The sequence below is a fragment of the Theropithecus gelada genome, chromosome 7a (assembly GCF_003255815.1).
Source record: "Theropithecus gelada isolate Dixy chromosome 7a, Tgel_1.0, whole genome shotgun sequence".
Lineage (NCBI taxonomy): Eukaryota > Metazoa > Chordata > Mammalia > Primates > Cercopithecidae > Theropithecus > Theropithecus gelada.
In genome coordinates this window covers 32,494,241-32,519,522 of record NC_037674.1, presented here as the reverse complement: position 1 = coordinate 32,519,522, position 25,282 = coordinate 32,494,241, and the positions used below count along the sequence as shown (strand labels likewise).

The 25,282-nt window shown below is 37.2% G+C and overlaps 1 protein-coding gene across 14 annotated transcripts in view; it reads right to left on the bottom strand.

Moving 5' to 3' along the window:
- Positions 1–25,282, bottom strand: part of TCF12 (transcription factor 12) — a 376,442-nt gene that overhangs the window by 75,391 nt on the left and 275,769 nt on the right. For all 14 annotated transcript variants that reach the window (XM_025389607.1, XM_025389614.1, XM_025389605.1 and 11 more), the window contains one exon: positions 21,757–21,809. In XM_025389607.1, coding sequence (XP_025245392.1) covers positions 21,757–21,809 — 53 coding nt within the window. The remainder of the gene's footprint in view (positions 1–21,756; positions 21,810–25,282) is intronic.

Below are 25,282 nucleotides of genomic sequence, written 5' to 3'. Positions count from 1 at the left end.
CTTTGTATATTCATATTTTTATGTTAATACTCACATTTCTCAGACAGGAAAAATAATAAGTGTGGGAATAAATGTCTTACAGACATTTCTAACTCATACTTCGAAGTCAAAAGGTTTTGAAAGTTGTCTACAAAAACATATGTCTCTCACACAGACACGTCTTGCTATTTAAATGTTTTCCAATCAATCTTTTGCTGTAATTATAACCTGGAAAAACAGAATAGCAACTTTCCCTTTTTGTCTCATTTCCCTTCATCAAAACCTCTTTGTACTATCCTTCTCTCTGTGCCTTGTAGGTTCTAACGGGATTGTATTAATCAGAGGAGAGCTCACAAGCTGCAAAAGGGGCACATCACTTTTTTTAAAGGTACCTTTCATGAAGCAGAAATCCTCTATGAAATATTCTAGGAATATACACTACAAGGGACCCACTATCTCCCCAACCTCATTTTTATTAACACATTGATCAAATTATAGTAACAAAACTAAATCAGACAATAAGGCCAACTAACTTCACAATATTTTAAAAGCTGATAGTATTGGAACAACAATAAAACCTCCCCACACTCTCCAGATATAGAAAAGGCTAAGCAGCAGCTGCAAAAGAACATCGCTGTACAGCAGACTATTAAAATGCCAGTCTACGGAGTGGTTTGTAACTTCCTCCCTCCTGAGAGACCACAAAGACCCATTTCAATCCTTGCAGAACTGTGTAAAAAGCTTTGATTTACAATTAACAATAGCATGCCTTAAAACCATTCAAGTAAATTTTAGTCTTCCATACACAGTCTTTCTATACTGACAGATTGGCTACTCTAAAAACAAAAAACAAAAAATAAAAAACAAACAAAAAAAGGAAAATAAAAATCTAATCAATAAAATTTTCCTTATTAATTATTAAAAACACTTACTTTTCAATAGAAATTGAGGAGGAACAGGGAGAAGAGAGCCACAAAAAACTGACAATACTTCAACATTTTTATAATCATCGCTTCAATCTGAGAAAACTTTTTTATATTGGTTAAAAAACATCCACCTATTATGACAGTTAAGCCCATTTCTCTGACGCCTGGCAGAAAACAGAGAGGGTACTTACTATGTTGTCTGATAAAACAAACATCATAATGTAAACCCAACTAAGCAACCTTGGTTATTAAAGCACAATGAAAATTTTAATATTTTAACACCAGTTCTTTATTTTAGAGGCAATTATATGATAATCTGAAGAGAATAAACATATATTCAGATAAAAAAGAAATTCATGGTAAAAGCCAAACAGTATAATCAAATTTCTTTAATGAAAAAAAATGCACTTATTTATTAAACACCTAGGTAAGATTTAGTGTTAAACATGAAACCTGAATGTGAAACATAGTTTCTAAAGAGAGTTGAGTAACTAATTAAAAGCTTTTGCTTCTACTTTTCATTATTCCCCTAAAAAACATAAATATAAAACTCGTACATGTGTAGGTAAGACCTCCCCTGCCAATACACACCACAGTCACTTGGTATACGCTACTGCCTAAATTGATGATAGATATAAAAACTAAAAACCAAAACAAAACTCTATGCCTGTATCTATAATTATATGATACTAAAAGCTCATTCTTCAAAAACAGTAAATCATCAACAAAACTGGTGGAATCTACATAAAATGCCCCTATATTCTACTTGTATGCTATGGAAAAGTCTTTTAAGTTTGTTGCTCCAAAATAGCATTTTTCTTGAAGCCTGTCTTACCCCCCAAAAAACTAAAACTGTTTGATGTAGATGGTCATTGCTTGATTGCCATTATAAATTATCTTGTACAATAAAATCTTTTTTTCTCTGCTCCCAATTTTTTAAAAAATTAATTTAATCTATGCAACAGCTGTAGCACAATTTCTTGTCCTAAGGAGAATCATATTACAGGAAAAAAAATGCATATAGATGGATCAAGTGCTGTTTTAGTCAATGCAGTTGTTTAATCTTTGCTTTTTTTTTTTTTAAAGGAACATGTCAAGGGTTAATCCTGTGACTCAGTCTGACAAAACGAGTCAGCTGGAGACAGGGCCAATTTTTAAACCTGATTTCAGACAGGCGTGCAGTCTGCACAGGAGCTCTGAATTGTCATGCACTTTTTATCCAGAATTGTTTCCACCCACAACTCTACATAATCACTTATGTGTTACTCTAAGATTATGTGATCTGACTCAATATTCATGTCACCTAGTTCAAAGATATAAAAAATCAAGTTTTACACAAGATAGGAATCATTGTACACACTAGCAAAATGATTAATAAAAATGCCAGAGGACCCTGAAAAAATACATAACTTGGAACCATACATCTTTTATTAACAAACTGATGATTCCTGGTTTAAAGATTATTGCATTTCACCAATTTTCAAATATGCCTTTTCCTCCCAAATGTTATCAGGATGTTATGTTTATTGCTATTCCAGCAGTCATTAAGCACAGAACTGAACTAGGCAAGAAAAAGCCATAATGTGCTTTGCCTAAATAAGTTAATTCTTTACTGATGATTTAGGAAAAGATGTTTTCAAAAAGTCCACCAAGTAAGAGCTCTCTGGAAACTTCAGTTTAAATTCCAGGCTCCCATGCAAAATTTCCCTCTTCCATCTTACATTTCTGTTGATTGGGAAGCAGATCTTCCTTGGAGAACTATATAAAATTTCTTAGAGTTATCCCTGTAGTATTTTTATCTACTTTATTAGCTCATTTTTATCCTTATATTTGGATCACTATAACAGTTATAGCTATTTTTAAATGATCCTTAAGCAAGAATGTTTCCAAAGGTAACATAAAATTCTAAATAGTTTTTGAAAGAAAATTTTTAATGGAAGTGAATTATGTATCTTGAATTAGTTAACATAGGCCAGTTAGTGGTTAATCTTACTGTATATTCTTCTAAAACAAACAGGCAACATTCCACTGTCCCAAAAGCCAGAAGATCTGACTGGAAAAGTAAACCTAAAACCCACTCATAAGATTCCTCATGAAAAGTTTCAACATTATTTCTAAGTGAATCAAATCTTGGAAAATACACTTTCAGAGTAATAAATGAAGTCAATCTTAAAACCTGACACATGAATAACTCCACGAATGAACTCTATATTTTCCTAAAGGATGAACTCAGCAAATAATAAATTATTGGCTGCAAGGGAGGTAGGGGTGAGGATAGATTTAAGAGGATAGTGAGAGAATCTGTAAGTGAACAAATTCAGAGCAAAAGAACTTTCCACAATGCCTCTTCTTCCTTCTCTATCTTGTAAAGAGATGACATGTGAGTGAATGCTGTCTTTCAACTGTGCAGTGTTTTAGTTAGCCTTGCTAATTAAGTCAGATATCAAAATTCAAGGTTTTATATCTGAACATTATATTGCAGACTTTTCTGGTAGTATATGCTACTTTGTAAATACAGTCATTCCTAAATGTTCAGAAAGTTGTTCTTCTGATTTTCTAATATCCTCACATTTTAGAAAATTTACTTCTGCAAGAAACAAATTAAGAATATAAAACTCCAGTGAAATAATACACCATTTTCAAACCAATTCACTAGAATTCAATGCATATTATTTAAAGTTAATAGTGTTATAGATCTAAAATCAGTAGTGCATCTTCTAATTCAACAATCACTCTCATCTTGCTGATACCTAGTCTATCAGTGAAAAGCCTTCTAATTACTATCTTTCCACTGTATGAAAATCTTAAAAATCGAAGACTTTATTTTGTGATCTTTACTCAACTGACATTCCATGAAAAAAACTGTTCCAATTAAGCCTTAATTGTGATTACCAAAATCTTAACCAAACCAATAACAGGTGGATATTAAAGATTAGTCTGAGTACTGGTAAATGACTTATTTGGATATCAACACATATAAATATACATTTCTCAACACAGTGTAAAGACACATGGTAAAATTCATAAAATAGCATCTGACTCGGATACAGGATATCAGATGACTGTTTCTTTACAAATATCTCAAGTCTAAAATGAGTTTTAGAAATGCTTAATGATTAACAAAATAGAAAACCCCTACCTATAGAGTCAATGGAAACAATCACCTCTGTAAACTGCATTTTTAAGGTAAAAGAACAATTAATTTCCTTTTGACAACCATATGACTGTAATGAGGATATGTAAAAACAGCCATATCTCTTGGAGAAGAAAGCAAATAAATCTCTTTCTGAGGTGAATAAATAGTATCCCTCCGATATCAACATGAATAGAACTGACAGATCATACAAAGCTTCTAAAAGGCAATCATTAGATAACCCTTCAAATGAGACAGAACTATATAATTACCGAGAATATGTAAAATCTGAAGCAAATTGCATGTTTCTTTTGATCACAAACTCAAAATGACAAAGCAGTTTTCTTTGACAAATTAAAGAGGGGGGGATCCCGCTGCCCCTGCATCTCTTGGCTGTCCTTTCCCTTTCCTTCCCTTCATGAATTGCAGTTTGTCACTTCTCATTTACCACTTGAAATAACACAGTAAGAGAATCATTAACTATGTTGCAACTTGACAATTTTCCTGCAGATGGCTCTATAATCACAGGACTGCCTAATGGTGTGTGTATGCACACATTAAAAAAAAAAACGATCAGGATGAGCCCCAGGTTTTTAAATTCCTCAAGAAACCAGCACTTCTGAAGATGTTTCAAGACTGACATAAGGCTTTGCACTATTGACTCGTTAGGCAAACTAACAACAAAACAAAACTGTAGGCAAACAAAGCTATCGTTTAAAATCATCTGTAAAGCTAAATAATTTTTGTGAACATGATGTCTTGGGTCAAATTAGCTGTCTCTTAAAGAAAGTGTCACCCTTTTTTTTGTTTCTTCTTTTGGCCTGTGTGATTTTCTATTCTTCTGAACTGGAAAACACCAGATCCTTTCAATTTATGAGAAATGGAACAGCACCAAGATATTCTATTCTATTTAAAATTTATTTTTAAAAAGACTAGAAGTAACATCTGCATCTTAGCCCAGAACCATTTCAAGAATCTGCAATCCAAAGCTGTAAGTGACTTATACATTAAGTTATTTTTGGTCCCCAATCTATATTTTTGTTTCAGTAAAAATTCTTGCTAGTGGTAGTAATTTTTAAATACTTCTTACCTCTAAATAAATACTGAGTCTACCAAAACATCCTGCCTCACATCTGTGATAATAAAGCAAAAAAGCAAAGCTAATTTTTGCTATATTCACTGGAAGATCTTGAACTTATGAAAAGATATATCTTTTAAGAATGGTTTCTTATTACTAAATTCTGGTGACCATTCTCAACAAAAGCCAAAAAATACTTCAGTTTGAACACACATCTAAGAAGAGTGAAATCAACAGGGAAAAAGACGGAAAATGGTGTCAGTCATAACATTTTCAACAAAGAACAATGCAAAACAAGCATTGTCTGACAAGTATTTGCTATGCTTCACCATTCCTAACAATGACAAGTGTCCCTAAACAGACGCTGGGAAACAGATACAAAACTTGGAAGAAATTTGTTAAGCTACTTGCTCTATGTAGCTGTAGCACATGTGTATGCAGTAGGGCAGAAGTATTCTCCCTATCATTCTATGTAATATAAGATGGGCTACTCAGGTCGCAGAACACTGTGGAGTTATATCATGTAATGCGAAAGAGCACTAAACTGGGAGTCAGGAGATAGGGATCAAGGTTTCAGCTCTGCCTCTCAGGAGGCATGAGAGCTTAGAGTAGGTCGTCGACTCTCCCTGAGCCTAATTTTCCATTTCTGTAAAATGCAGGCATTAAACTAGGCCAAAGACTTCCTAGCCATTTCACCACTAATAAAACATTTTATTATGCACTCCACCCCAAAACTCTGAATTCCTATTATGAAAGATTTTTGTCTCTCAGAATTTTTTTTAAATTCCATTATGATAAACATTTTTCTCTCTTAAAAAGAAAAATCAAGGCGGGGTATGGTGGCTCATGCCTGTAATCCTACCACTTTGGGAGGTCAAAGTGGGAAGATCCCTTGAGCCCAGGAGTTTGAGACTAGCTCGGGCAACATGACAAGAACCTTGTCTCTACAAAAGTCAAAAAATTCGCTGGGTGGTGTGCACCTGTAATCCCAGCTACCTGGGAGACTGAGGTGGGAGGATTGCTTCAGCCCAGGAGTTCATGCCTGCAGTGAGCTATGATTGTGCCACTGTACTCTAGCGAGGGTGACAGAGAGACACCCTGTCTCTAGAAAAACAACAACAACAACAACAACAAATGAACAAAAACAAAAAAGAAAATGCAAAGCCATGTAACTGCAGTTCAGAACTTCAGATTAAAAGGTAAATGAAGCATTGCCATGCTGAGCTGAAATAATTCCAGTGAAAGAAACCTAATGTTTAGTTACCACTTTATTTCAGTAAACTACAGAATCCACAGAATTCGTTAGGTTTTTCTGATGTGTACTGAATCTTCTTGTATTCAAGATTCAAGCTGTGATCCACTGGCATAGATGATACCAGGTGTCCACACCGATCTTAAATTGTGTGTGTGTGTGTGTGCGCGTCTGTGTGTGTGTGTGTGTGTCTCAAAGTCTTGCTTTGTTGCCCAGTCTGGAGTGCACTGGTGCAATCTTGGCTCACTGCAACCTCCACCTCCCGGGCTCCAGCCATTCTCATGCCTAAGCCTCTAGACTAGCTAGGATTACAGGTGTGCGCTACCACACCCTGCTAAGTTTTGTATTTTAAACAGAGACAGAGTTTCGCCACGTTGGCCAGGCTGGTCTTGAACTCCTGGCTTCAAGCGATCTGCCAGCCTCACCCTCCCAAAGTGCTGAGATTACAGGCATGGGCCACAATGCCCAGCCTTAAATTGCATTTTTATAATCATATCTGCAAGAGGCGTAATTAAAAGTCTAAAGCCTCACATGAAATGAAAGGATGAACCAAAAAAGGAATCTGAAAACATAATTACAACTTCTCAGTTCTAAGACAAGAGTCCAAAAGCTTTGTATTCTAATAATATTTATGCCAGCAAATGAAGTATCTAAAAGACTAGTTATATATAACTCCATTGCCTAGTAATATGTTCATTTAAAACCATCGTCTTTCTTTTTTATTTTTATTTTTAAAGTATAATTGACACAAGGTCTCACTTTGTTGCCCAGCCTGTTCTTGAACTCTTGGGCTCAAGCAATCCTCCCACCTCAGCCTCCCAAAGTGCTGGCATTAGAAGCGTGAGCCACTGCTCCCTGCCCTATCAACTTTATCTTGAACAAAATAGTAGAACAAAATAAAGAAAAGCAGTCACATCCTATGGTTGATAACAACTCTTACCTAACCTTGTCATTGTTTAATTTACTCAGTAACTATTTTGATTTCTCAGTAATGTGCAATTTATCTACAAGTCAGATATTTTATGTTTAATATAGCATCACCTGGAGAACAAAACATTTGTGGCTATGCCCTTCAAATAATATATAATCCTCTCCAGAGATGGCCTTGTTATAATTTTAGCAAGCAACACAGAGTTAAGGAGTCAATATGGGAGCTCATCTTAAGTAAGTGGGCTGCAGCTCCTGTACTATTCTATAATAAAGATGCAGTGCCCATCTATGACTTGTTTCTTTGCTCCTTTTGCCTGGAGAATTTAGTAGAGCAGTAAACAGGACTATGACACACAAATATGGCTGTAATGAATATGCAGGATGGAAAGTTTACAGGATAAAGTAAGGGAGCAAAAGGTGAAAAACGGGTGGCAACACTACAGTAACTTTATAGGTGCGCGATCTTGAGGACACTTCCTTGCTGTAACACTGGCGATTTCAGACTGAAATGATTGTTATATAAAAAAGGTTCAAACTGTGTTACTGTTGTTAAAATGGGAACAAAGATTATATGAATATAAGAACACGATCTTCTAATGCTAAGACCTCACATCAGAAAACAAATGCATGACTTCCTAGCGCTAATCTAATTCCTAGCTAATAATCTAATTCTTATCTAATAATTCCAATCTAACCAAGGGGCACACTGTCCATGTAAATAGAAATAACTACAGTGTTCTTTGCTGCTGAAAAGACATTTATTTTTCTGATGAAAAACTGGAGCTCTCTCTTTTCCTCCCCGAAAAGTGTTTACAAAGTTTAAGCATGTTATATGTTTTATAATATAGTGAGTTAAAATATACCGTTACGTAGTTATCTTTCTCCTGAAGATAATTCAGATTATCTAGCATGTAGCTTATACCTTCTCTGAGTCAGCTGAGCATGGTCCAGAAAGAAGAGCTATGGCTGTATTGCTAATCACTTGCCTTTGTTCATTTATTCAACAAATAGTTATTAAATATCTGTTATGCACCTCTGTGCTGCAGGTGCAATAAACAACATAGATAAAATAAAATAAAACATTATGTTGGTCCTGGGTAATACAGATAAAGAATAAACAAATTAGGGCAAATCAGATGGCATAAAATACTGTAGAGAAAAATACATCAGGAAAAGAATGAGGAGGTACTAGGGGTATGTTGCGCTTTTATATGGGATGGTCACAAAAGATCTTCATTAACAGAGTGATATGAGATCAAAGAGAAAACTAGTCATTTGGACACTAGGGAAAGTGTGTTCCATGAGAGAGAACTGCAAATGCAAAGGCCCTGAGGTAGGAGTGTGCTTGACATCTTTAAGAAGCAGTAAAAAGGAGAGAATGGCTAGAGTGAAGTGAGGGAAGGGCAGAGTTGTAGAAGACGAAGTCTGAGAGGTGGCAGGTGTCTTGTAAGCCATTTTAAAGATGTTGGTTTTACAATAAGGGAAGCGTCTGGAGGATTTTAAGCAGAGGAGTATATGACCTGACCTAGATTTTAAAAGGATGCTCCTGTGTTAAAAAAATAAAAACAAAAACAAAATAAAACTGGGAGACCAGTTGTAAAGCTGTTGCCATAATTTAAGAAAGAGGTAAAGGTGGTTTAGACAAAGATGATAGCAACATAGGTGACCACAAATGGTTAAATTCTTGAAGAGAATTGTAGTAAGATAAATATTATATAAGACTGTCTCTGTTTTAAATTTATGTCAATGACACCATAACTTACTTCCTTTAGAAAAAGAATTCCTGTATTGTTGTTTTCCATACTTTTCTTTCACGTGAGGACCATGGCCCTATATTTTTAATTAGGTCCTCCTAAAACAATGTAGAATTAATGCTGATGGCTGAATTACCTGTAATTTTCCTGCTTTTTGTTTTGGTTTTGGTAAAATACTCCTATTTTGACAACTAGGAATTAACTGCATAATTGAGGGGAGAAATGGGACAAATAATTCAGTTTCTTTTACAAAGAAAGCCAGTTAACTTATTGAAGGTTTGAACAATCAGAGGAGAAGTTAAAAAGTACAGCTTAGAGCAGGAAGTCATTAACAGGTGATGTTTTCCTATTATAGATACATAAAATAATGGCCTTGTAGTCCTTATTTTTATCCCTTTAATTCAAAAAGTATTTCCTAAATACTACATCATGTGTCTGGAGAACAACAATTATGCAACAAAAAACATTTTGGGCTGGACACAGTGACTCACGCCTGTAATCCCAGCACTTTGGGAGGCCAAGATGGAGGATCACTTGAGGCCAGGAGTTTGAGACCAACCCTGGCAACACAGCAAAACCTCTTCTCTACAAAAAATAGAAAATGTAGCCGGGTGTAGTGGCATGTGCCTGTAGTTTCAGTTACTCAGGAGGCTGAGGTGGGAGGATTGCCTCTCTGCTTGAGCCCAGTAGTTTGAGGCCACAGTGAGCTATGATGGTACCACTGTACTCCAGCCTGGGCCACAGACTGAATCCCTGTTTCAAAACAAAAAAAAAAATTTTTTTAAGTTCTTTCTTTCCAGGCTGGGCACAGTGGCTCACACATGTAATCCCAGCACTTTGGGAGGCCAAGGTGAGTGGATCGCTTGAGTCCAGGAGTTTGAGACCTCCCTGGGCAACAAGGTGAAACCCTGTTTCTACAAAAAATACAAAAATTAGTCAGTTGTGGTGGCACTCGCCTGTAGTTCCAGCTACTTGGGAGGCTGAGGTGGGAGGATCACTTGAGCCCAGGAGGTGGAGGTTGCAGTGAGCCAAGATTATGCCATCACACTCCAGCCTGGGTGACAGAGTGAGACTCTGTCTCAAAACAAAACAAAACAAAAAACAAAAAAAAAACCAGGATGTTTTTCCAAAGATCAAGGTTATCTTTTGACTATAAGAATTCTGGCCATGTGCGGTGGCTCACGACTGTAATCCTACCGTTTTGGGAGGCTGAGGTGGGTGGATCACGAGGTCAGGAGTTCAAGACCAGCCTGGCCAAGATGGTAAAACCCCGTCTCTACTAAAAATACAAAAAAATTAGCCAGGTGTGGTGGCGGACGCCTGCAATCCCAGCTACTTGGGAGGCTGAGGCAGAGATCTGCTTGAACCTGGGAGGTGGAGGTTGCAGTGAGCCAAGATCGCACCACTGTACTTCAGCCTGGGCAACTGAGCAAGACTCTGTCTTAAAAAAAAAAAAAAAAAAGAATCTTGAAGACAGGGTCCATATTTTATTCATATTTAAATCCCTAAAGTCTAAAGTAGTTCTTCATTCACAATAAAGACTTAGTATATATTTGCTGATTTTGACAGAAGGGATTCATACATATTCTCCTCACTGGGAGTCTACCAGATGGAGCCCATACTAGTAGCAAAGAAGTTTTCTAATTCTCATTTAAGTTACTGATTTCTGAAATTTTAAAATATCTTTTGTGTTACTGGAAAAGATACTGAAAACCATGATTTCAAATAATGATGAGTTTGACAGTTTAAAAAACTAACAAGCTCAAGTCAGAAAACTTGAAGTAGACATTCTTACTTATTATTTTTGTTGTTTTTTGAGACGGAGTTTCACTCTTGTTGCCTAGGCTAGAGTGCAATGGTGTGATCTTTATCTCGGCTCACTGCAACCTCCACCTCCTGGGTTCAAGTGATTCTCCCGCCTCAGCCTCCCAAGTAGCTGGGATTACAGGCATGCCCCACCATGCCCGGCTAATTTTTGTGTTTTTAGTAGAGACGGGGTTTCACCATGTTGGTCAGGCTGGTCTCGAACTCCCGACCTTAAGTGATCCACCTGCCTTGGCCTCCCAAAGTACTGGGATTACTGGCGTGAGCCACTACACCTGGCCTATTTATTGTTTATTATTAGTACTAGCCTCATAAAAGCAAAAACGGGAACTATTTAAGAACCATATAAAATTTACTTAGATTTCACAGGGATTAACATTGAAAAAATGAATTTTCTAGGAATGGAAGATATTCTTAATTTTTCTATTAAGCTTTTATGTTTAGATCAGAAACACGTCGCATGATTCAAAATAACTGGTTTCACAGTCATACTTGGGTTGGAACCGATTCCCAAGGTGCCAGCAACTATCTTTAACTTTAGGTTCTTCTGATTTTAGTTTTTTGGGTCACCCAGGTTGGAGTGTAGTGGCATGATCACAGCTCACTATAGCCTGAACTGGCTGAAGCCATGCTTCCAACCTTAGCCTCCTGAGTACCTAGTACTATAGGCACACACCACCACGATCAATTTTTTTTTTTCTTTTTTTTCTGTAGAGACAGGGTCTTGCTATGTTGCCTAGGCTGGTCTTGAACTTCTATGCTCATGCACTCCTCCCATCTTGGCCTCTCAAAATGCTGGGCACATGGCCCAGCTTTAGGTTCTATCAGAAAGTTGGAACAGGAAAAAAGATAGAGATTGGCACAAGTATATCTAAGTTTAAGTTAAAAATTTTAGTAGGACTGTTTATATTAGTCAAATTATTTAAATACAAACCATTTGAATTTAAATCTAATTGTTTCAAATAAGCATTTATTAATACTTCTATACATGGGCTGCTTTTGATGTCCTGCATATTATTACCTAACATGACACTTAAATCCGAGAAAAGTTATGACACTGTAGCACCCACTGTATAAATTGAGGCTCTACCATTATTCTACCTAGGAATATTTTAGAGTAAGGCAAATAATAGTGCTGGAAAGTATCTGTCAATACAATAAACTCTGGCCCAGGGTCTTAAGGGACTAAAGAATGCAGGATAATGAGGCTGGTTGTGATGGCTTATGCCTGTAATCCCAATACTTTGGGAGGCCGAGGCAGGCAGATCACTAGGTCAGGAGTTCGAGACCAGCCTGGCCAACATAGTGAAACCCCTTCTCTACTATAAATACAAAAATTAGCCAGGCATGGTGGTGCACACCTGTAGTCCTGGCTACTTGGGAGGCTGAGGCCGGAAAATTACTTGAACCCAGGAGGTGGAGGATGCAGTGAGCCAAGATCGTGCCACTGCACTCCAGCCTGGGTAACAGAGCGAGACTCTGTCTCAGAAAAAAAGAAAAAAGAAAAAAGAAAAAAGAAAAAAGAAAATAAAGAATATAAGGTAGTGAATCTTAATAAAACCAAGGAACAGGCCTAAGAAGTATTTAATTTTATTTTTAACTCGTTAGGTCTGTTTTTCACTGGAACTACATTTACCTTTTCTTTAAATCTAGTGCAGGTTGGCAAACTTTGGTTTGTGGGCCAAAAGTGGCCACCATCTATTTTCATAAATAAAGTTTTACCGTAATACAGCTACGCCCATGTATTATGTATCATTTGTGGCTGCTCTTGTGCTACAACAGCAAAGCTTAGTAGCACATCAGAGACAACTGGCCCACAAAACCAAATATATCTATAACATACCCCCTTTATAGAAAGTTTGCTGATCCCTGGTCTAGTGCATTGAGGAAAAGTAGAAATTCTGGCTAAGATATAAGTTGGTTCTAACAAATTTGGCATAAAACATAATTCCTAGAACCAATTATTTTTGAAAACTGATAAAATATTGGCACATTACAGATACTGGATTAGGTATTTAAAAATTATAGATAATAAAAAGAGAAAACCTTTGAATGGTCAGTACTTTAAAATGTCTTTGAAGTCGATTCGATGAATATAAACATAACAATTAGAAACCATCCTGAGACTAGCAATGTTTTTAAAATGCTTAGAAGTTTAACAACAATGTAGCTATACAGCATACATTACAGTTCTTGAAATAAGATATAAGTAAAACAAATAACTTTTCAAAGCAAAATCATTACAAAGGGAGTATTAGTGAAAGTAAATTTCATGTAAGCAAATTACTTAGAATGTAAATGCCTTTCCTAACTTAGAAATCTAGAGCCCCAAGCATCCCTGGTGATAAAAATGTGAATTTCTTAATCTAATCCTTCTTTTTAATACTTGAAAAAAAATCCTTAATCATATTAGGTAAAAATTTAAAAAAAAGTCACGGTTCTACTAATGCTGAACACCCTGTGAGTGGCCTTAAACTCTAAAAGCATTTACATAATTCAACCATATATCCTTTAAAAACCGTATGAGTTATACACACACACACACACACACACACACACACACACACACGCACACACACACACACACAGGGCTTTATCCTAGATCTGGTTTGTGAAGTCTCAAAGATCTTATCAGCAGCCAAAGAGTTCAATAAACCTTAAAAGCTACCTGTAAATGAAATGTAGCCATGTTCTTCTTTTAAAAGGAATAGAGAAGTTAGAAAATAACAAATAACAAGTATCAATGTATACAGCCATATGAGTACAAACAATTGGATCCATAGGACTCACTCACTGGTTACTTTTCCTTCTGCTTTTTGGTTTGAAATTACATCAAAGACATTACTGACTTCTCACAAAAATCAGCATCTGAGAACTACACATTAAAGGCTATTCTGACACTGTTCTAAACAGTGGTTATTGTCAGCATAAACAGTGGCTACTTCTTATTAATGTATGAAAAAAATCACTTATGACTAAACTGAATATAAGTTTGGAATGGATTATTGGATAATCCATTTACATACTTAACATACAAAGGTTTTTCTGCAAGTCTGACCCATAAGGTCAGAGAATGAATAAGCCACTTTGGAAATTTTGTCTCACAGTAGCCTTCAAATAGAGATACCTTATCTAGCAGTCCGAAATAAGAAACTCTTAAGTACGTACAGTTGTTGTGTGTTCTCTACGCTGTTTGCCCAAAGAACTAAGCAAATATCTATTCTAATTCATGTTCAAGATCTGGAGGGTTTACTCATAAAGTTCAGCAAAAGCTGGTACTTCATGTAAATACTATTTATTCCAGAATCAGTAGATTTCTTCCTAGTCTTAAGGGCCTTAGATCATTGTTTATTTTTATTTTTTTTAAGACAGGGTCTCACTCTGTCAACCAGGCTGGAGTGCAGTAGTGTGATCCCGGCTCACTGCAATCTCAACCTCTAGGGTTCAAGCAATTCTCTCTCAGAGTAGCTGGGACTATAGGCACACACCACTATGCCAGCTAATCTTTGTATTTCTTTATAGAGGTGGGGTTCCATTATGTTGGCTAGGCAGATCTCGAACTCCTGGGCTCAAGTGATCTGCCCGCCTCCGCCTCCTAAAGTTTTGGGATTATAGGTGTGAGCCACTGCACCTGACCGGGCCAGATAATTGCCTATAAACACACTCTGTTATCTTGACTTCCTAGTGACTTCCATAGGACTCTACTCACAGAGTATTTTTCTTGCTGCTCATCTTACTATTTTCATGGATAAATTGGAGCTATCAGTTTCTCTATAGTTCTGACTCTTGACCTTTTTCTTACTGGTTCAGATGGCTAGCAAGCTCTTAAACCACAGTTTTGTAAGTATTCATTTCCACCCATCCGTTCTGTTTGTCATCTCTTTCCAATTAAAAAAAAAATCTTCAATTTAGACACCCTCAGGATTTAGTATTTTTTTTCTTTTGAATATTCTTATTCTACTTAGTATGTACAGGAGCATGCTAGATTATTAGACATGGTCTAGTAGTCTTTATGGTTTGGGAATACCTCAGGATATTTCCAACTGTCTCAAAAGGTATCCCTACATTTTCAAGTTTACTACAACAAATGACTAAAAATTCACATTTTTTTTAAAAGAGCCATTCCCAACAAAATGAAATTCCATAAAAACTTTAGGAGAAAGAAAGGCATCACTTTCTTACTTTTTTTTTTTTGAGACAGAGTCTCGGCTCCGTCACCCAGGCTGGAGTACAGTGGTGAAATCACAGCTCACTGCAGCCTTGAACTCTTTCAGGGTCAAGAGACGCTCCTGCCTTAGCCTCCCAAGTAGCTGAGACTACAGGCACATGCCACCATACCTGGACAATTTTTAAAATATATTTTGTGTGTGTGTGTGTGTAGACAAGGTCTCACTATGTGGCCTAGGCTGGTCTCAAACTCCTAGATTCAAGGGATTCTCCCACCTTGGCCTCCCAAAGTGCTGCGATTATGTGAGCCACTATGCCTGGCCCCATCACTTTCTAAATTACAGTCAATGACTAATTCAAGGGCCACCGAGCTTTGTACCTGTCTGCATCAAACCAAGAAAAAGTAGAGTCTAAGCTGCTTTGATTCATGTCAGAAACAATAAAGTTCCTGATACTGATGGAGAAGAGTTAGCAAATTTTTATTTGCAGGCAGAGCCTTCCTCTGTCACCCAGGCTGGAGTGCAGTGGAGTGAACATGGTGGGCTCAAGTGATCCTCCCACTTTAGCCTCCGAAGTAGATAGAACCACAGGGGGTGCCAATCACATCTGGCTAATTTTTTTGCAGTAACAGGGTCTCACTAGGTTGAACTTTTGGGCTCAAGTGATCCTCCTGTCTTGGGATTACAGCCACTGTGCCCTGACAAAATATTTTTCTTGATGGAGTAAATTACACTTTGAGAGTTTAACCAAGAAATGATGGTAACAGCTTTTGTGGGAATATATACATACACACTTTAAAACAATGTACAAAAGATAGCATGACACTTGATTAAGAAACAAATAATCATTCATCAGGCTATTTATGGGACTGCAAACAAGTTATATTCAAAACTTGTAAGACATGTCGTTTTTATGCAGAGTTAATATTTGATACGAAAAGGGTATTTTCAAATGCTATAGAACAAGAACATAACTTTAGGTATTTGGGTCTAGGAAGGCATTTCAAATCTCTCTAGGTATTTACTTACATTTTGGAAAGACTTGTTCTGATATATCTTGCTTCTTCAGAATTCTATTATCTACTGTAGCATATAAAAAAAAATGAGCTATGTTTGGAAATACTAACACCAACTTAAGAAATAAAGAATAAAGAGCAAAGAAACTTTTCTCCACCTAAGAAATGCTTCAGAGGGCCATAAAGATGTTCAATCAGTGATTTAAAAAAGGGAAAAAAAAAAAAGCGCTGACTCCTGAGAGTTCAGAAAACAAAAATAATTAGAATGAATTCTAGGGGCAGCCGGATTTGATTCAACAAGTTTTCCTTCCTTTCGTAGATTGTTTTTCTGCAAGTGAATGCTTTCTAAACAACAATAGGAGCTGCTACAATTTACCATGCGGTCATTAAGTGCCAGGCACATACATTATATACACAGGTGGAGGTAATGTGAAAACTTTTTATTTCACTATAAGACTTATCCTTTTTTATATCTTCAAATTTTTTTGTTTGCTTTTCATCCAAATTTGGTAAAAATGAAATGCTAAACTTCTTTAAATTTCAGGCTGTAGTGGTATGAACTAGCTATAATAATGAAGAAACATGTACCGAATATCTAGGATACACCACACATATAGTAGGTACATAATACTCTCACAATAACATCTACGATAGGAATTATCATCCCCTTTTACAAATAGAAATCGGAGGTTCACAAAAGCAACTTCTCCAAGGTTATAAAATAAAAAGCTAAGGGCAGGCTGCGCGTAGTGGCTCACGCCTGTAATCCCAGCACTTCGGGAGGCTGAGGCGGGTGGATCACGAGGTCAGGAGATGGAGATCATCCTGGCTATCTCACATCTCCACTAAAAATACAAAAAAATTAGCCGGGTGTGGTGGCGGTCACCCGTAGTCCCAGCTACTCGGGAGGCTGAGGCAGGAGAATGGCGTGAACCTGGGAGGCGCAGCATGCAGTGAGCTGAGATCCGGCCACTGCACTCCAGCCTGGGTGACAGAGCAAGACTCTGTCTCAAAAAAAAAAAAAAAAAAAAAAAGCCGAGGGCAGATAAATAAAATCCATTATATGCTTCATTGGGAAGTCTGTGGTTTTCTACTACTGTAGGTCCTTAAACAACAAAGCCAAATGAAAATAAATTTGATCAGTAAAAGCATACTTGACAGAATAAATTTGTTTTAATTTAATATACTAAGCAAGATATCTTCTGAATAAACCAAGGTATTAAATAATCAGATTTTAACACTCAAAAATAAAATGGTGTTTGATATTAAGTTAGGTTGTAATCTTGGCCCTATGTGTGATTTTTGGCAAGTTAATTTATGTTTTTGAGTCTTAATTTTCTTACTTGTAAGTAGGGAATATTAGTTATAGAGTTGTTTGGCAAAAGGTTGAAGATTAGGATATGGGTAATGGTTAACAAAGTTCCTCACACATGAAGTGTTGCACCACTAACACAGTGACACTGAGGCTGTAAAGGATGCTAACAAATACATTACAAATGTTTCCTTTTTTGTTTTCCTCACAAATTACCAGGAAAAAATCCTGCCCCAAATCCCCACCCAGAGATACAAAATTCCCTTGAACTTTGTATCTTAGTAAAGATCTGATACAGATGAAAAACAGCTGATGTACATGCAAAGAACAAAGACAAGAGTTGGCAGTTAGAGAATGGGAGGGGAGGTTTAAGAACCCTAAAAGGGAAGGAAAACACCCTGCAAAGCCAAAGTACCACCCATGCCTTTGGAAACTCCCAGATAAAACTTTAACAATTATAAATGCCTTCCATTATCTCTTGGCCAGAATAGTTGAGGTGTTTATCCAGGGTAGACTGCTATGACAACTTATCTCTTCTCATATCTGTACTGATTTCATGTGTTCCCCAACTCAGTCTATCTCTGGAGTAGAAGAGTGGGTTTGCTACAGGAAAATTACAAAGGTTGCAACTTGTATAGAATCTAGTAACATTGTACTTTTAGATGTGACCTCAACATGTGTTTATTTTTTCACACCTCTATGCATTTTACCTGTCTGGTTTATTCTCTCCTTCTCTAACAGATGAGCTGCTACGCATCTTTCCAGACACAACTTAAAGGTCAACTCTTCCTGAAGCCACTATAGTAGGGTTAGTTCTACCTACCCTATGTCACCAGAGCACTTGGTACACACCCTTACTTGCTTCACTGCAATATAATTAATTTCCTGAATGCCTGTTTCTCGTATAAGATAGTGAAGTCCCTGAAGACAATTATGGTGTTTGTATATGTTTGAATTCTCAATGTCCAAGCATTATTCTACTGTTGCTGCTACAAAATTCCACTTTTCCCAATCTTTAAATCTGTCTAGAGAAGCAAGTGGAGAATCTCATGTGCTTAAAAAACATCACTTCTTCATCAGGAGGAAGAAAACTATGCTCACTATTTTTTTTTGGTTATTTATTGAGCGTATCAGTTTTAAAACTGTAAGTATGTAGCATTTTAGACCTGAAAGGAACTTCAAATTTCCCACTCCAGACATCCTAAGGGCTGACTAGTCTAAGGCTATACAGCCAATCAGTGACTGAGCTGGGCAGATTTGGGTGAACCATTCACTTAATGTTACTGCCTATACTGCTCTAATGATATTTAATACGCCCTAGTTAGACCTTCATCCACAAGCAAAAGTTACTATTCAGTTGTTCTGGAGAGAGGAAAAGAGAAGCTGAGGTATGTACTTATGATACCTAAATATAAATCAGTTTACAAAAAAAAAAAGTCTCTCATCAATGCTCCATGATCAAATTATACAGATTATCAATGCTCTGCATGCTAAGTAACTCTGCCTATTATTTTTGTATCAGTATCAGCAATACCAACCTAGTCCTTTCACTGTTTTAGAAAAAGTAACACATATTTTACAGATTAAAGATAGAATGAACAAGCAGCAAACTGATGAAATCCTGAATGTTACTGCCAAATTTCCAATATGGTTTGGAAAGTATAATAGTGAAATCATCATAAAATAAAATATACATAGTCAATTTTCATTTTTATACTCAATTTTTCTTACAGTTTACATGTCCAAAGTTTATAGTTTGTGTATTTTTCAATAAATGCTCTGAAACAGGAAATCACAACTTAAAATTCCATTTTAGATCCGGAGAAGGTAAACAGTATAATCTTAAGTGTTCTTAGGACTTATTTTGTCATTATTTATTAAAATACCTTCTTTTAAAATCTTTCACAGTTAATCCTAGAAGTGGGAAAAGTATCTGTCTTTAAGGTTTTGTTGTTTTCTTTTTTAAATACTTGAGATTTATTTCAGCCAGGTGTGGTGGCTCACACCTACAATCCCAGCACTTTAGAGGCTGTGGCAAGAGGAGCACAGAGCCCAGGAGTTCGAGACCACCTTGGACTGGAGAGAGACCTCCTCATCAATACCAAAAAAAAAAAAAAAAAAAAAAAGCCAGCCATGGTGGCCAGTCCCTGCAGTCCCAGCTACGTGGGAGAATGAGGTGGGAGGGTCGCTTGAGCCACGGAGGTCAAGGCTGCAGTTTGCAGTGATTGTGTCACTGCTCTCCAGCCTGTGTGACAGAGTGAGATCCTGCCTCAAAAAAACAAAATAAAACAAAAAGGCCCTGAGGTTTCAACATAGCATTTTATCTAAAACATATTTTCAATTAATTAAAATGAATTATTTATACGTCCTTAATAACATTTAATGTACACTAATATAGCTAGTAAAATACAATATATAAGTAGGCTTGGCTTGCAAAATTTCCTAATGGTTCTCAAAGAAATCAAGGTTTCATCAGAATTCAGTGACTTGTTACAGATACCTGAGACAATACAGAGAACTATCTACAAAGAATGCATAGTTACAGAGGTAACTATTCACTACCTCCAAGTAATGAATGTTATTATGATTACAAATGTAAGAAATGCTGGTGACCTCCAGTGTCTACTCTCTTTCCAGGCTGTTCTGTCCATTTTGCTTTAAAAATCAAAGGACTATGGAACACTGAAAATACACTGTTTCTTAATGTCAGGGTAAGAAACGAGATGAATTTTTCATTCACGAATCTGTTTTTTTAACCTGTATAGTTCTACTAAATATTAATGTGCAATTTAACTTTTATTACTTTCATTGAATTACAGTAATAAATTACAAGAAAATTGCACTGTTACATGTTTTAGCAGTACTGTCAGTTTTAATATGATTTTCTGTTAATTTAACAGAAATCATCTGTTATACTGTTGAATCACCTACCCCTGCATAGCACACAACTGTTAAAATGTAAATTGCCCAACTATTTTTAGCCGCTGCTGAAAAAAATTCCTGTCTTCGGGAATAATGATTTGAGGCATTGTGTTCATTTTGTTTATCAAGCAGCTATTCAGCCTCTAGTGGGCCCAAGTGCTTATGCAAGCAAAAGCTTTTTAAGAATGCCTGCAGCTGCAAGCCAACCTTCCAGGTAGGCTGCAGGTTCAGAGCACAGCTGCCCTAGGCTGCATAAAACTCAGATCCATCTGGAACTGAGTTACAAAGAGGATTTCAAATTCGACTTTTCATGTATCACACGGTAGAGAAGGCGGGGGAAGAACACAGAAAAGAAGGAAGGCAAACAACCGAAAAGATGGTATCTCTACTTTAGCCTTAATAAAAATTAAAAAGCTCAGACCCATGCTGCTCCTTCTAGATTACTACTTGCCAAGCCGGATATTCCATTCAGTCTATACTTCGATGAGCTGACTCATCCGGCAGCACCTGCGCCCATGTGTTAAGTTAAGTACTGCCAAATAAAAGCCCAACATCCATTTACACAACAAAAAGATGTACCCTACAAGGCACTGGGGCCTCAATCCAACAGCCTCATGCCCCATTTGTTCTAAGCAAAGGGAGAAGAAAAAAACACTTCCTTTCTTGCACCAGAGATTTAAAAATTGTAGGTAGATTTATGGTGCAGGTTCATTTACAAGTACTTTTACTTCTTTAAAGAATAAAGTATATTTAATAGCACAATTGCCCCTACAGTATTAGATTATCATGGCCATTAATGATTGTTCCACCAAACCTTTCCAACCTTCTTCATCAAAGCCCTTTATTCTCAAAGGATACATTTTTGAGCAAAGAGGGATCAACAAACTAGTTGCTTGAAAGCTTTCCTGATGCTAGGCTGAAGTTAGGAAAGGCTTAATGAAGGCTTTAAAACCCACAAGGGCTTCACAATGAACATCTGACTTTGTGATTTATGCATATTAATAACCTCAGTCCTACCGAGGCAAGCTGAGCCAAACATGTAGTCCGAATCTTAATGTCTTTAGCTCCATTGGGATTATTACAAATGTAAATTTCTAAGATTTTCAGCTATTAATCTCTGTCTGTCCTCCTGTTCAGCAACATAATGACTAATTAAACATCAAAAGACCTGTATAGGAGATCATCTTTGACAGCTACTGGCCTAGTCCTCTTCCCAAGAGGGGAATTCAAATGACAGGGACAAGGAGTAAGAGCATATGAGTAAGCTACAAATCATTCCAGAGAAATCTAAAAACCAAACATTAAATGTGGATTTACCTCAATCAATGATTTTGTTAAGCACTGAACAATTACTATGTAAAGTATGCCCACTGGCATCAACCGAATGTACCCATGTAGCAAGGAAATACTGAACACTTGAAATCAGTTTGTTTACCAACAAGTTAAAAAAAGATAGGTACTTACAGAAGAAGGCAAACCAGGAGGCACCTTTCTGACTTTTTTTGCTTGCAAGGGATCTGCAAATGGAAAACGATACATTTCATCAGCATATTATACTGGAAAGAAATTAAGACTTCAAATGAACAGAATAACTTTTCCCCTAGTGTCTTTCTTGTTTTCCAATATTTGGGAGTAAGCAGCAAAATACAGTAATGAGGGCCTCATTCCTTTTAACTAGTCCCAGCAAAAAATATGTTCTCCTAAAAAACTGATACATTCTGAAAATACATACCCCATAAATTTGGGAAGATGACAACAAATGAACTAATACAAGAAAGAAAACAACGAACTAGTACGAGGGAAAGGAATGAAAATTACTTTTTTTTTTTTTGAGATGGAGTCTTGCTTAGTTGCCCAGGCTGGAGTGCAGTGGCGCGATCTCAGCTCACTGCAAGTTTTGCCTCCCGGGTTCATGCCATTCTCCTGTCTCAGCCTCCCAAGTAGCTGGGACTACAGGCACCTGCCACCACGCCTGGCTAATTTTTTGCATTTTTAGTAAAGACAGGGTTTCACCATGTTAGCCAGGATGGTCTCGATCTCCTGACCTCGTGATCTGCTCGCCTCGGCCTCCCAAAGTGCTAGGATTACAGGCGTAAGCCACCGCACCAGGCCTAGGAATGAAAATTTCTTAAGAAACTGTTCTGCCGGACATGGTGGCTCAGGCCTGTAATCCCAGCACTTTGGGAAGCCAAGGTGGGCGGATCACCTGAGGTCAGGAGTTTGAGAGGAGCCTGGACAACATGGCGAAACCTCTTCTCTACTAAAAATACAAAAAAATTAACTGGGCCTGGTGGCAGGTGCCTGTAATCCCAGCTACTCGGGAGGCTGAGGCAGGAGAATCACTTGAACCCAGGAGATGGAGGTTGCAGTGAGCCAAGATGGCACTATTGCACTCCAGCCTGGGCAACAAGAGAGAAACCCTGTCTCAAAATAAAAAAAAAAGAAGCTGTTCTGTGCCAGGTACTATACTAGGTACTTCAGAGTTTCATTTGTAGAGGGGCACTTAGTGTAATAGGTCATGTTGATAATATGACTCCTTAGCAGAGTCACATTTAGTGTCTGCATCACATTGAGAATTAGGCTTAAAAGCATATTTTAAAAACTGAGAGCTAATGCCATGCTTGCTATCCTATAGATTTTTAAAATATTAAATATGGGCACTGACAAATGCAATGTCATTCAGTATTAGACACATTTACTTTTAACATGTTGCTATAACCACAACTACAGCATTAATTATTGTAAAATTTGTCCTTGAATGTTTATATTTCCAGGAAATAACCTGACAGAGAAAGTATATTTCTTTCTTAGAATTTATCAATATAAACGAAAACATGAGTATTTCATATGTAACCAGTCTCACTTGATGTGTTAATTTTACTTATATGTAAAATATAAAACTTGTTCATCTTATTTACTGTAAAACAAAGTGATAAACGCAGCATTCCAGGCTTACACAAAAAATGCATCAGATTCAGGATTTTCTGAGGAGCTCATTATTAGGAATACATGAAGAAGCTGATGTATACTTTTGAAAGCTGTAAAAATGGGAATTAAACAATCACAGCACAATCATTCCTCAGTATCAGTGGGATTGGTTCCAGAATCCCTGAGGATACCAAAATCCACAGATGCTCAAGTCCTTTAAATAAAATGGTGTAGTATTTGCATATAACCTACATACATCCTCTTATTTACTTTAAATCATCTCTACATTATTATGCATAATACCTAATACTATGAAAATGCTATGTAAATAGTTATACTGTATTGTTCAGGGAATAATAACAAAAAAAACCTTAAGTCTATACATGTTCAGTACAGACTGAATCACCCATTATAAAGTTTTTTTTCTATCTGTGGTTGGCTGAATCCGCAGATGAGAAACCTATGGATGCAGAGGTGGCCTCAAGTGATTCTCTGGCCTTGGCCTCCCAAAGTGCTGGGATTATACTTTCCTGGTCCATAAATGACACCATACAATAAAACATGCAGTTTAATCCATTTGTTTTTCTGAGACAGGGTCTTGCTCTGTTGGCTAGGCTGGAGTACAGTGGTATGAGCACAGCTCACCGCAGCCTTGATTTCCTGGGCTCAAGCAATTCCCCTGCCCTGGTCTCCTGAGTAGCTAGACTACAGGTGTGTGCACTGCACCCAGCTAATTAATTTTTTTTTTTTTTGTAGAGAAGTGTTTCACTATGTTTCCCAGGCTGGTTTTGAACTCCTGGCCTCAAGTGATCCTCGGGCCTTGGCCTCCAAAAATGCTGGGATTATAGGCATGAGCCACCATGCCTGGCCCCAGCTTAACCCATTTAACTTTGGGCTGGGAATTCTCTACAGTGAATATCCCAGGAGGCTGCAAAGTTAAAAAGGCAACTTTATACATAGCATATGAAGAAAACTGTACACAATAGCGAAGGGGGAAGCATTCATTTCCTACCCCAAGAGGCAAGCCTATATTTCCTTAAAACAGAAGTGCCAAAGATGAACAACATCTGGCACACTCTATATTTGTAAAACCCCAACTACTCACAACTAATATAGCATTCCCTTGAACAAAAGTCACATTCTTTGTACGAAAACAGTCAACTGAACTGCCCCTACCAGTTTAGAGCCTATCATTCTACTCAGAGGTCACTATTAGCAAAAGATTTGTTTAGGCCAGTTTTTCCGCTGCCATGTGAAAAGAAATTTTTCTTTTGTATTTGGTTACCTACCACTACACAATCAAATACAAAATGTCTGATTTAAAATCATGAGAGCCTGGGATTCACCAATCACTTCTGGGAGGTTGCAAAATATAACAGCTAAGAGATGGCTGGGCGCGGTGGCTCATGCCTGTAATCCTAGCACTTTGGGAGGCCAAAGCAGGCAGATCACTTGAGGTCAGGAGTTTGAGACCAGCCTGGCCAACATGGTGAAACCCCTTCTCTACTAAAAATACAAAAATTAGCCAGGCACTGTGTCGTGTGCCTGTAATCTCAGCTACTCAGGAGGCTGAGGCAGAAGAATCGCTTGAGCCCGGGAGGCAGAGGTTGCGGTGAGCTGAGATCATGTCATTGTACTCCAGCCTGGGGAACAAGAGCGAAATTCTGTCTCAAAAAAGAAAAATACATAAATAGAATAAAATAGAATAAAATAAAATAAAAGAGAGTAAGTTGGCTGGATTCTAATTTCAGCTCCATCATATAGCAACTAGTTACTTAACCGTCTTTGAGCTTCAGTTACCTCCATGTAAAAAGGGGGTAACACATCCTTTTGTGTATTTCATGTATTGTGATAATACATGAAAGACGCTTAGGGGAGTGCCTAACAAGAGCGAGAGACTTAACACATTTTAGCCATTATTATTAGGTTTCCATTAAAATGTGGGGGAAAATGATTATAAATTGGGTAATTAGAAACTGTTGTGCAGCATGTTGATTTCCTAAAGCATCTAAATAGTTTGTGAAGATGCTGAGGTTGATGCAGATCATCTCAAGAGTCCTTT